Genomic DNA, 11,432 nt, shown 5'->3' with positions numbered 1-11,432 from the left:
AGCCGAAGATGTCCGACTCGGGGTCGGATTGCTGGATCAAGGGGCAGCCGACTCGGGGTCGGGCTGCGGAGCAGAAGATATCCGACTCGGGGTCGGATTACTGGATCAAGGGACTGCCGTAGTCTTCCTGGGTGCGCGTGCCGGTCACGTGGGGCGTGGCGGCTAAGTTCCCCGTAACAATTATATTAATATGTTATTTATTTGATTTATTATTTATTTATTATATTTTAGTATTAGATTTATATTTATCTTTATTCAAAATAAATATATTAAATAAAATAATTATAAATATGGATATATTGATATCGTCGGGAATACGTGTCATGAAGCGACGGCCGATGAGGCAGACTGCTGAGAGGTAATCTCACAGTTAGTGAGATGGGGAGCTTGAAGGGACACGTGGCTTGCGGTTGGTACGGGGTGAGGCCAGAAATATCCGGTGGGTCAATCCCAGCCCGGACAGGCGAGAGCCCAAGCAGCGTGCCAAAGTCCATCCACACGTGCTGACCAAAGAGAGAAAGAACCAAAACAGAACAAATAAATAAAAGGAAATACACCCAAAGCGGTCAGATGACTGCTGAAAATAGTGTGGATCATACCTTATGGATACATTCAATAAAATCAAAAAAAAATACTTTGGAGTGCTACAGGCAGCTTCCTATCGACTGGCTACATAATCAGCCATCTAGTCTGCAACCTCATTAGTTTCATAGAAAAGATACTTGACCTGCAAGACCCCTTCATCTCTCATTAATGCCTAAATATTTCGGAGCAAAAGGTGGATGCAACCATTACCCTAGTGTTTCGATGGCTTGGATGATGCGGCGTTGCATTTTCGACGGAAGGAAGCAATTGATTTTCGGATGCGTGGCATTCATCCAAGCTATCCCACGTCGTTGAGTCTACGGAGCACGACTGTATCAAAACTCTTAAAAAAAAGGAAAAATAACAATCAATATCTACATTGACTTGATCAGCAACAAAACAAATGCAAAGGGACCTCGTCATTAAATAATGGCTCCCTCGGTATGCGTAAGCTTTTTGAGGCCATTCATTCATGGTTCTTCGTGCTTGTTCATATGATTTGGTATTGCGCTAAAGTTCAAATCCTTTCCGGGATAATAAACATGGAGGTATCTGTATCAAAAAAACAAAAAACTAAGGAGGTATATTAATTCAATAATATATATTATAGCTAATAAAAATTTGACACAGAACTAGGCCGATGTTACATCAGGTAGTAAGGTGAAGAAGGGACGGATCCAGGGGCCGCAGGTTCTTGACGGGTGTCGCAGAATTAAATTGTAGAGGCATTAATTATAATACTTGAAACTCATTTAGACCAAAGTCAAGCCATTATCTGTTGTAGGTCGCGCCAGGAGCATACTTGGGCTTGCGGGTAAGACATCGGGGCGAATTAGATCCGATGCATTAGTAGACTGAAGCAACAATTTTTATGTATTTATTTTTTTAAAATTTTCTAGGCAGCATCCGCACTGACTATAAAAGGGGGTATCTATTTACTTTGGATAGATTTTATATATTTATACAGAAATAAATAATTTAAATAATATCTTATGATCAGTTTTTTTGGATGAAGTTTTAAATCATAACAAAATGTATCAGAGCCGATATGGCTTATAACCTAGGTGGACTAGAAGATACTGCAGCACTGATATATATATATGGGTTAACCACAAGCTGATCATGATGTTTTGTGATTGGATTTGGATCTTTGGCCTAGCGAGGATGTCAGAATTTAAAGAAGAGAGTATGTATTCGTTGGATAAATCTTGGGTACTTATACAAGATCAAAGAACATAAATAATATCTTCTGGTTTATCTTTTTGGATGAAATCCTAGATCGTGACAAAATGTATTAGAGCCAATCCGGCTTATGATCTATGTGGACTAGAGGACACTTCAATATAGATGGATATAAGCTAACTACGAGCTGATTATAGTGTTTGTGATTGGATTTGTCTTTTTAGATGAGATCCTGAGTCGTGACAAAATTCATGACATCAAATTGTCATTCAAAATTCAACAATGTAATATGATGCAAAATTGAGGACCGACTAGCTCCAGCACCGGTAGGTACTCAAGCCACGAATTAATTTGCACGGCATGCCGCGCACCATTTGCCCAATGCTAGGTATCATATATCCCAGTTTGCATGAGATAACCGAGTTCAAGGGTCACGAGCCAAGTCCGACCAAACAAAAGACCCTCCCCAGCATGATATTCGAATCTTAAAAGCAATTTTGGTTGGTGCAGATTTGATCTGGTCAGGTTCCAATTATTTCGATGCGCATTAGTTTCACCGCGGAAACAGGGGTTAGTATCAAACTTGCCAAAGCGTTCAACCTGAAACTAGCTCAAATTGGAACTAAATAGGTGAATGGTAATTTTTAATATATTTTTTTTTTGCATGAATATCTTTCTAAATATCGAATTTTGCATAAATATTCTTTCAAAATTAATATTTGCATGTATACCCTTATAAAACACTTATTTTGCTATTTTATCATTTTTTATTTTTGTTTTTGTATGTGTTCCCACGCCATCTAATGCCGTTAAAAAATTAACGGTTTCAAATTAAAATAATTAAACTATTCTTAATGGGTAGATGTGCACGAAAAAAAAGAGAAACATTTATAATACGATAGCAATGGGGGACAAAAAAGTAATTTCAAAATTTTATTTTATTTTTAATTTAAATAAATATGATTTTTATTAATGGTGTTAGAAGAACATATTAGGAGTATTTGTGTAAAAACTATATTTTACGAGAATACACACATAAATACAAATTTTAAAAGAATATTTGTGTAAATTTAAATTTTCATAAGAGTATTCATGTAAAAAAAAAAACTCTTTTTAATATATCTTAACGAGAAAAAAAATCAACACACTCCCATCTGAACAGCTAATTAGGTTGGCTTAATTGTATCACAAAGTTGCACTAGGAGCACCATTGGATACTAGGCACATCAGAGCCGTCCATCTACTCACTCTCCAGCTCACTGCCTCGGTCCTTATTTCCGAACCCGGCCTGTCCACGCTTTGGGCCAAGGTCCAACCAAAAGGAAGAACAAGAAGAAGACAACTCATGAGATGGACGGTGGATATCGAGAGATGGGTAGGAATAAAAGCATGAGGGCGTGACGGGGACCGACCTCCGACGGGTTCAATCGAACTCTCTCGCCTATCCAGCATCCATAAAGGGGTCCGTCGTTCGGACCCGAGGCTCGAGTTGCGGTCTCTGTCTCTCTCTCTCTCCCCGTCCCTGTTTCTTTCTCTCTCATCGGCGGCGGCGTGGAGGGCATGGCGTACCGGCGGAAGCAGGGGGTGTCCTATCAAACTTCTTCCACCTTCGAGGACTACCGATCCGCTGCCACCGATCCGCCGTCGCTCGCCGCCCAAGCGATCCGGGCCTCCGCCGCCCACCGCGACTCCTCTCTCTCCTCCGCCTATGGCGAGTCCACTGTCGCCTCCTCCGCCGCCCACCTGTTTTCCAATCGCGAGAGGTCTTCCCCCTCGCCGAGGGTCGGTTCTTACTCCCCTTACCTTTTCTTCCTACTTTTCAACATATTCTTTGTCTGAGAGACCTGGGTTCTTGCAGATCGCTGCCTATTTCTTGAATTGCCGGGAGTTGGAGCAGTGTTTCTGCTTGGAATTTGGGTTATTTTATTTTATTTTATTTTACTTTTGCTTGATTAAGTGATTTGGATGTGTTGGGTTATTTTTGGACAGAAGCTCACTATATGACCGAGTTCAACGGAAACAATTGTACAGATGAATCTTGTGGAAAAAGGAAAGTTCTCAGGGTTTCTTTGGTTCAGAATCAGATCTATTGAAGGTTTTCTTTTGATTTGGGCCAGAACTGAGTTTTAGTAAAATGTAATTGGAAACATGAAGCATCTGATAAATGGTGTCATGGAATCACTAGAGTTTCTCATAGCAATGCATCACTTGTTTGTCCAATCAGTGGATTTATAGGAAGGATCTAGTCCTGATGAAGCAAACAAGCAAATTCCACTTGATTGATCTGAGGAAACTTATGTTTATGGAAGGTTTTTGGATGTTCGTGTGGAGAAATTGAGGATTTGATATGGTTCTTTCAGAAAAAGATTGCAATAATATGAGTAGAATGAATGGCATGGTTTGTGTAGAATCTCTGGAGAAGCAAGCAGGGTTTTGGGAGGCTAATACAAGATTTCAACCGTCTACAGGTTGAAACGCAGAACAGAGGTTCAAATAAGTGATGGAGCTATCTGTTGATTAGTTTTTCTTCTGAGTTTGGGTGTTCTATTATATCTTTTAAGGTTTCCACGCTTTATTGGTTGCTAGGATAAGCTGTGATCAACGCTTTGGAGGCTGTTCAAAGGTTATAAGCCTCAACTAGCCCTTTTGAGGCTGTCATTTTGTTTCGTAATATGAGACTAGACATTTATTGGTAATTGACTAAAGCTGTCAGTCTTACACCCTGACTTGTCTTTTTTTCTATTTTTCTCTCGAGACAGCGGATCTTATCTTCTATTGTTTGGATAAGATGGAAGCCTTTATGTGATCTGTTTGAGATGAGGCAGGTTATTCTGGAAACAGCAACACTTTGATTAATTGCTGTTTTACTGGAACCCTACTAATTTTTTTTTTTTAATTGGTTGATGTGGACCTTATATGGTAACCATGCGGGCTTTCTGGAATGTCAAATGTAAGGTTTGTTGAAGCAATTTCTCAATGACCCCAGGCATCAGCAGTGCTTTGACATAAAAGTTTCTTTCATTATATGGGTTTTGATTGACGTAATAATCGAATGACTGTTTAAAAGAAGAAAACAAATGATAACTGAAAGCTTGGAGGCTGCATCTAATGTTCTGTTGTGCAAGTTAAAATTAAATGTAAGTCCACTAATGAAAGTGTTCGAGGAACCCTTTCTCTGTTCCATAATACTCTGACATCTGTGAATAACAATTTAGCATCGTTAACTTGCCACATATTTACATGATCTTAAACTCTACAGCAATTAAGATAGGCTGATTTTAGTGCCACCTGGTTTCCAGGTTTCTTGGCAGGCACTTCACTTGTCCAGTATTTCCTTGGCCAGCCATTTGACAGAAAATTTTTAGGGGGTTTCTTGGCAGGGGTTCCTTGCAGGTTGTTAGGCTATCATAACAGTAACTTGATTTGCTATATGGCATTTTTTTTATCTGCATATTCTGTCATCATTTATTAATTGTATAATAAGTTATGTTGCTTTTGATGTAGGATTCTGCTGCCTATGAATATACGTCAATGAAAAATTTGAATGAATCCAAATATGGATTCTGGGGGGTTTTAGCCAGAAAAGCTAAAGCAGTTCTTGAGGATGATAATACAACAAAGCAATTTGAAACTCCTGGAAGAAACCAACCCCAAGCAGCCAACACATCAGCCGGCAGTCAGGTAGCATCAAATTTTGCATCTCATGTTTGCTGGTTAACTCTTACTTATGAAATGCATATTCCTTTTATGGGTGACTGTTGTTGGACAGTATCTGAAACATTCTTCTAAAGGATTGGATCAAGATACGCCATCTTGGTACCGGGCCTCGTACCAGTACCATCCTGTCACTGTGTCGGTACGCCCAGTACAAGGGCCAATTTGGCATACTAAGTGTCGGCCCATCATTGATCATTGGATCATTCTTTTTGTTTCCTGTTAGGACAACTTTTTCTGGAATATCTGAATCCTGGAAACTGTTTTATCCTTTGTGTATTTTATAGAGGATGAGACAAAATGGTGAGACCGAAAGGTGAGAATGAAGTGTTGTAATTAAGCATAAGCAAGAAAGGGATGTAAATCTTTCAATTCGGCAAAAATTCTCTTCTTAACATATTTCTAATATATCCTAGCAGGTAAATTGATTGTTTAAGAAGGGTTTAACAGTATAATTCTGAGCTTCTACTGGGGCCTGTGCTTTAGGGTCTCTTGTCTTTATGTTACAGTGCTGGGGTGGGTTTTCCTTCTTTTATCCCATGGAAGCTTCAAACATTGCCTTGAAACTGGGTTGGACCTTTCCTCTTCTGGGAATTCTCACCAAACTTTCTGGTGAATGCCTAATTGTGAAACAACTGAAATTTCTTGTGCATTTTTTGTGATAAAAATAATTGCCCAAAACGTTCCTTTTTCACTATCATACTCTACTTTGTGCGGTTCTTATGGTTTAATACAATTTTAAATCTTTGCTTTTCCAACTGATTCTATTTTCTTAATGCAGTTTTATCATTCAAATTGGTCACCTCATGGCTACCAGAAGACGGAAACACCTCCCTTTCAGAAAAGTTCAGATACAATAGCTTCTTCCCTTAACTACATTGGTGACACGATTAAAAATGCTCTCGAAGTAATTTCTTTCTGGGACTTGTTTGCTGCTGTTGTTTTCTTTTGACATACTTTCTCATTTTTAAAATATATAATATAATCATGGAATCTTTCTTAGGTCCTGCATAATTGTTGAATGCTTTGAAGATTCATGCTTCATTTGATAATGTGATCAACTCAGATACATGGGTCATACATTGTGTATTCTCAAAATTCAGAGACAGCAAAATGGGTCATATATTGCTAATGTCTGAGTATGTGGATATCTATGTGCCTATTTTCACATATATGCGTGTAGAAGTCTGGTGCCAAAACTAGTTCTGATATCATGTTATAAGGTAAAACTAATAGTGAAAATAGAAATTTTTCCATATAATATGAAGTTTTTCGTTACTGATCAGTACTTAACAAGTGGCAGTTCATTAAGATCAGCAGCATTACCTGATGATAATAATCACATTTCTATTATTAACTCAAGCATTAGATTACTGAAAGAAATAGAGCTCTGCTGAGAGTTAGAAATTTACCTCCTTCACTACTATATGTCAAAAATCACATGGTCTTCAATTTAACATTTCAACTTGACTAGAAAGTAGATATGCATGCTACATATTGGAATGGTTAATGATGTGTCTTGATGTCCCTGTATAACAGAAAAATGTGTGTTTAACATTATGATGTAGACATCTGTCCACCCACTGATTGTTCCAAAACTTGGGTTTGATCGTATGATCTGTTGTGTGAGGAGACGACAAGAAGGTCTTCCTATTTGGAATCTTGTAGCCCTCTGATTTTTAGTTTGGTAATCATGTGGTTCTTTATTTTTCCAGGAGGGTCGGACAGTTGTGGAGAATAAGACTGCTGACATCATCCATGAAACACGAAAGCTGCATATTAGGAGAAAAGGAAGCGGTCACAATGCACACAGTCAGGCTGCAGAGAAATTGGCTCAACACATATTTCCTCAGATACAAACTGATTATGAAACACAACTGAAGGCATCTCGCGACGTAAGGTGGCAACTGTATATCACGAAATTGAAATTGCTGTTCTACATATGCTCGTGAGCTGTATCGAGTTAAACTGATTCCTTAAACCACATAAATTTTCTAACAGAGTTGACTTTGCTTGATTTTTCAACTGCCCGATTCTGATAACATTCATCTTGTGTTGCTGTAGTAAAATCATCAAAAATGAAAAGCATTCATATTGTATATTAACACAAAGGTAAAGTTGATGCACAGATGCTCTAGTTAGTAGTCACTCTTCTAATTCTTGAGGTCACCTTATGGTAGTGCGAAACTTTCCAATTCCTAGAATTATGCAGTTTGCCGATACTTAGAACCAGGCAGAGATAACCAGATTAGCTCTGGGCTGTCCATCAGAGACTCAGTGGATTTTTATATAACAGTATGCTTAATGCAAAACATGTATTTTAAAATGAGAGGATTTTCTTTTGGTCCACTACCATGTCTATAGTTAGCTATGTTACATACTTTTTATTGTTTCACCCTTTTGATGGACCGAATTAATGGCTTTGTATCTTGTTTTTGCAGGTTGCTAATGCAATGGCTGCAAAGGCCAAGCTTCTTCTGCGTGAACTGAAGACCGTCAAAGCTGACCTGGCTTTTGCAAAGGAACGGTGTTCTCAGCTTGAAGAAGAAAACAAAATGCTGAGGGAGAGTCATGAGAAGGGATCTAATCCTGAAGATGATGATCTTGTATGCATTTTGTTTCTCCAATGAAAAGTTCAATTAAATTTTAAAATAATTTCTTTTTCACCCTTTTGACCATCACCAGGTTTTGTTTTGAGCTCCTATTTGTTAACATACATTATCTGTTGATATCCTAGAGGCTTCCTCTGATTCATGTTATTCTGCAGATTATGCATTGCTGTTTGATTAGCTTGTGGAGACACAAATACGAAACTAATATTTATGGAAGTTCTAGAGAACAAAAGGTTTAGCCCAGACTAATATGTAAGAGTACACAGAGTGAACTGATGGGTCCTTTGTAGAACCAAGATGCAACTTGAAGCAAGTGAAATTTTTGGGAAGGTAAGAATTGTAAACTGGAAATATGGAACTGATTTTCTGAAAGTAAAGGTTTATAATCAGTTAAAAACATATACTACATCATGAACCTTAAGTAGGAATTTGTGAGGTGTATAGAACAAGGAAAAAGAGAGAATTATGATGTTAGTGATGGTCAAACACCATTTGTGCTTGAGTAATTATATAAAACAGTTATAATAACATTTGTGCTTGGCCTAGTCACGAATTGATGTGATGATCTGCAGCGCCTGCGCTGTACTGGCCGGACCATGTTGTATTTCATAGCCCGCTCGCCTCCCCTTCCCCTGTATGATGAATAGTGAACTGGACCAATGGTGTAAGACGAGCTGCTGAAGGATCACCAATATGGATATGGCAAAATTAGGAGTGCTGGAGTTAACATATGAGTATAAAGGAATGAGAGCAATATTGATAGAATGTTGTAAGAGCTGAGATGGTTTAGATATATGTAACATAGGCTAGTGGTGTCTTTGGTTAGGAAGGTATTACTTGAATGGTCAGAAGGTGCAGAACAGTTGAGATGTGTGCGGAGAAGGTCAGAAGTTTTACATATTTGATCTGGTTTGATAAGGCTTTATGCATTGTTCGCCATACCAACCCATACTAGTATGTATTTGGTGTATCACACCATATGGCAGGGCATTGGCAGAGTACTGAGGTTCAATATGACGCAAGGGCTGAACCAACTTGTAGTGGGCAAATTGATCAATTCTGCTTGGTTTCATGTAGTAACCTGTACCTCCTGGTTTTGAGGCAATTTCACGGCTGGGCATGAGTAAAAGGATCTCCTCATGTTGTGTTGGTAGGGAGTGTACCATACTATACCAAGTGTATGTTACCATACTAGTACTGTATCCAGTGTCGGTACCACGAGCCTTGGATTTTGTTTATTTTATGCTTGTGTTAATTTAATTTATTACTTCATGTTTTTGATTTGTTAGTATAGATGTTGATTGTATGAAGAATAGCATGAGCTTATTGTTCTTGAACTTTCACCTGACATTAATATGTTGACATGATATAAAGGACAAACTAAATGCTTACAGCATACACTTTATTTGATTGGATTTAATGAGAAAAAGGTTTAAGTATATGCAGTATCCCAAACACACGGTACGTCTCTTTGGGCCGGGACAGCAATAATAAGGTAATGTACCATGCATCGATACAGACCGATACGAGGGCATACAACCAGTTCTTCACCTCTAGGGTACATCCATTATGGACTGGTATGCACTGGTACTCAGATCCTTGGATCTGAACCTTGATTAGGGAATCACCATGAAGAAATGGTTTTCATGATTGCCCACAAGACTGAATCACCGGACTTTTGCTATTTATGCTAGTGCCCGCATGCATTCTGCAAAATATATTGCTGTGCATGTAATTGCTTGTTTTTGTATTATACATTGCCTTGCTTGCATTTACTCTTCTTTGTATTAATGTGCTATCTCTTTGGGCATGTTTTCTGATTTCTGCTTGTGATTGCATGTTGATATATTGTTTTCTGCACTCTGTACCACCTTTAGATTGGGCCATGGAGCTATCACTGGTTTAGTTCCGATGCTTGGTGGTCAACAGATATAATCAACTCATGGGTTTGTGCATTTCCTTTCTACATCCAATATCTCACCATCAATATGATGCATGTGCTCCCTGGAACATACCACATATTTAAGTTACAAAATTACAGTTGTCAAGATCTTTAGAATCATTTGCAGATTCACAGTGCATCATGTAGTAAAAATTCTGATGCAATCCCATTAATCCACAATTCTTTATCAAATTCGTTTTTTTCTTTGTTTATTTGTTTCCTGTCCATGTTATGTAGATACGTCTTCAGCTAGAGACATTGTTAGCTGAGAAGGCAAGGCTGGCACATGAGAACTCCACATATGCAAGGGAGAATAGATTCCTGAGGGAGATTGTGGAGTACCACCAACTCAACATGCAAGATGTTGTTTATGTGGATGAGGGCATTGAAGAGGTCACGGAGGTTTACTCCATCCAAATCCCTCCTGCATCACCAGCTCCTGCAGTATCTGAATCATCTTCCCCTCTCTCCCCAACCACCCCGACTCCCAGCCGTATTACCAGAAGTACTGCCACTACTCAGCCACCTCCTGCAGCCTCTCCCTCCATTCTTGTACCAGAATCTTGCCCAATTATCCCTACACCTCCCACACGCCCTTCACAGGCTGTTCCTCCAAACACAAGGGCTAGCCCACCACCCGTATAGTTTCAGCATCTGAGATTCTAGGCAACAACAATTTGCTTCAGGACCTACCTCGGAAAATCAGGGCTAGTCAATTTTTGCTCATCCTCTTCAGTTTGTGCTGGTTTGGTGACGTAAAATTACATTCTTTCATGTTTGTGTCTGTATTTGTAAATTAGTTTATTTGTTGCTGTTGTTATTTATCAGTAATTATAAATATTATAAATAAATCAATGTTTGGCGTGCTGAGATTGTTTGACATTTGCTTGTGATCAGTTCAATGGTGATAGGCATCCTTATGCAACAGCAGATTATACCTGTCTTGAACGTTTCCTCAATGTCGTGTATGAGTGGCAAATGAATGGCAGGTGTCACATGCATATCATGATTAGTCTAATAGATGTTATTTTCCAGTGTATGTTTCTTACCGTTGCTTTTAGTGGTACAAACTTATTCTGGATTTTCTGTGGATCTTATTTCTGGTTGTATCATTGCAAATATTGCTTCTGTATGCAGGTGTTGGACAAATTTTAAGTTATTATAACTAATGGAAGACATCAGTGAAAATATTTTCAACTCTGGGTTTAATGATACACGGAGGTAAATTTCAGTGGCATCTGGGGTTGTCTTTCCCCGTCGGGGAGGCCCGGATGGCTTGGTGTCAGGGTGAGGCATGCTACCATTGTCCAGCTAGTGAAACCGAAGCGAAATAGATATGGTTGTTTTGTTGTTCTAAAGCAAAGGTTTGTCTTTAGCAAAAAAAAAAAGAAGCAAAG

At 38.8% G+C, this 11,432-nt stretch overlaps 1 protein-coding gene across 7 annotated transcripts; it reads left to right on the top strand.

Moving 5' to 3' along the window:
• The first annotated feature begins 3,183 nt into the window (after positions 1 to 3,183).
• Positions 3,184 to 11,223, top strand: LOC103702166 (uncharacterized). 7 transcript variants are annotated; one of them, XM_088702519.2, is made up of 8 exons: positions 4,766 to 4,904; positions 5,067 to 5,160; positions 5,272 to 5,448; positions 6,263 to 6,388; positions 7,197 to 7,376; positions 7,923 to 8,087; positions 9,971 to 10,039; positions 10,273 to 10,917. In XM_088702519.2, the coding sequence occupies exons 3-8, from the start codon at positions 5,299 to 5,301 to the stop codon at positions 10,678 to 10,680; spliced, it is 1,098 nt and encodes a 365-aa protein (XP_088558645.1). In that variant the 5' UTR covers positions 4,766 to 4,904; positions 5,067 to 5,160; positions 5,272 to 5,298; the 3' UTR covers positions 10,681 to 10,917. The 7 variants fall into 7 exon arrangements, 5 of the variants coding, with proteins under 5 accessions (XP_008782706.3, XP_008782705.3, XP_088558647.1 ...); XR_015967838.1 differs by lacking the exons at positions 4,766 to 4,904; positions 5,067 to 5,160; positions 9,971 to 10,039; positions 10,273 to 10,917 and adding exons at positions 3,195 to 3,549; positions 8,249 to 8,423; positions 11,173 to 11,223; XR_015967837.2 differs by lacking the exons at positions 4,766 to 4,904; positions 5,067 to 5,160; positions 9,971 to 10,039 and adding exons at positions 3,195 to 3,549; positions 8,249 to 8,423.
• Positions 11,224 to 11,432: the final 209 nt, after the last annotated feature.

The sequence above is a fragment of the Phoenix dactylifera genome, chromosome 8 (assembly GCF_051530095.1).
Source record: "Phoenix dactylifera cultivar Ajwa chromosome 8, Ajwa_hap1_PhDact_Kaust_v1.1, whole genome shotgun sequence".
Classification (NCBI taxonomy): Eukaryota; Viridiplantae; Streptophyta; class Magnoliopsida; order Arecales; family Arecaceae; genus Phoenix; species Phoenix dactylifera.
This window is presented reverse-complemented; position numbering and strand designations above follow the sequence as displayed.

Coding starts and splice junctions, on each gene's coding strand:
- LOC103702166 (XM_008784483.5), top strand. CDS start 3,328: ATGGCGTACCGGCGGAAGCAGGGGGTGTCCTATCAAACTTCTTCCACC. Junction 3,550..5,271: donor GGTCTTCCCCCTCGCCGAGG/GTCGGTTCTTAC, acceptor CTTTTGATGTAG/GATTCTGCTGCCTATGAATA. Junction 8,088..9,970: donor ATCCTGAAGATGATGATCTT/GTATGCATTTTG, acceptor TACCACCTTTAG/ATTGGGCCATGGAGCTATCA.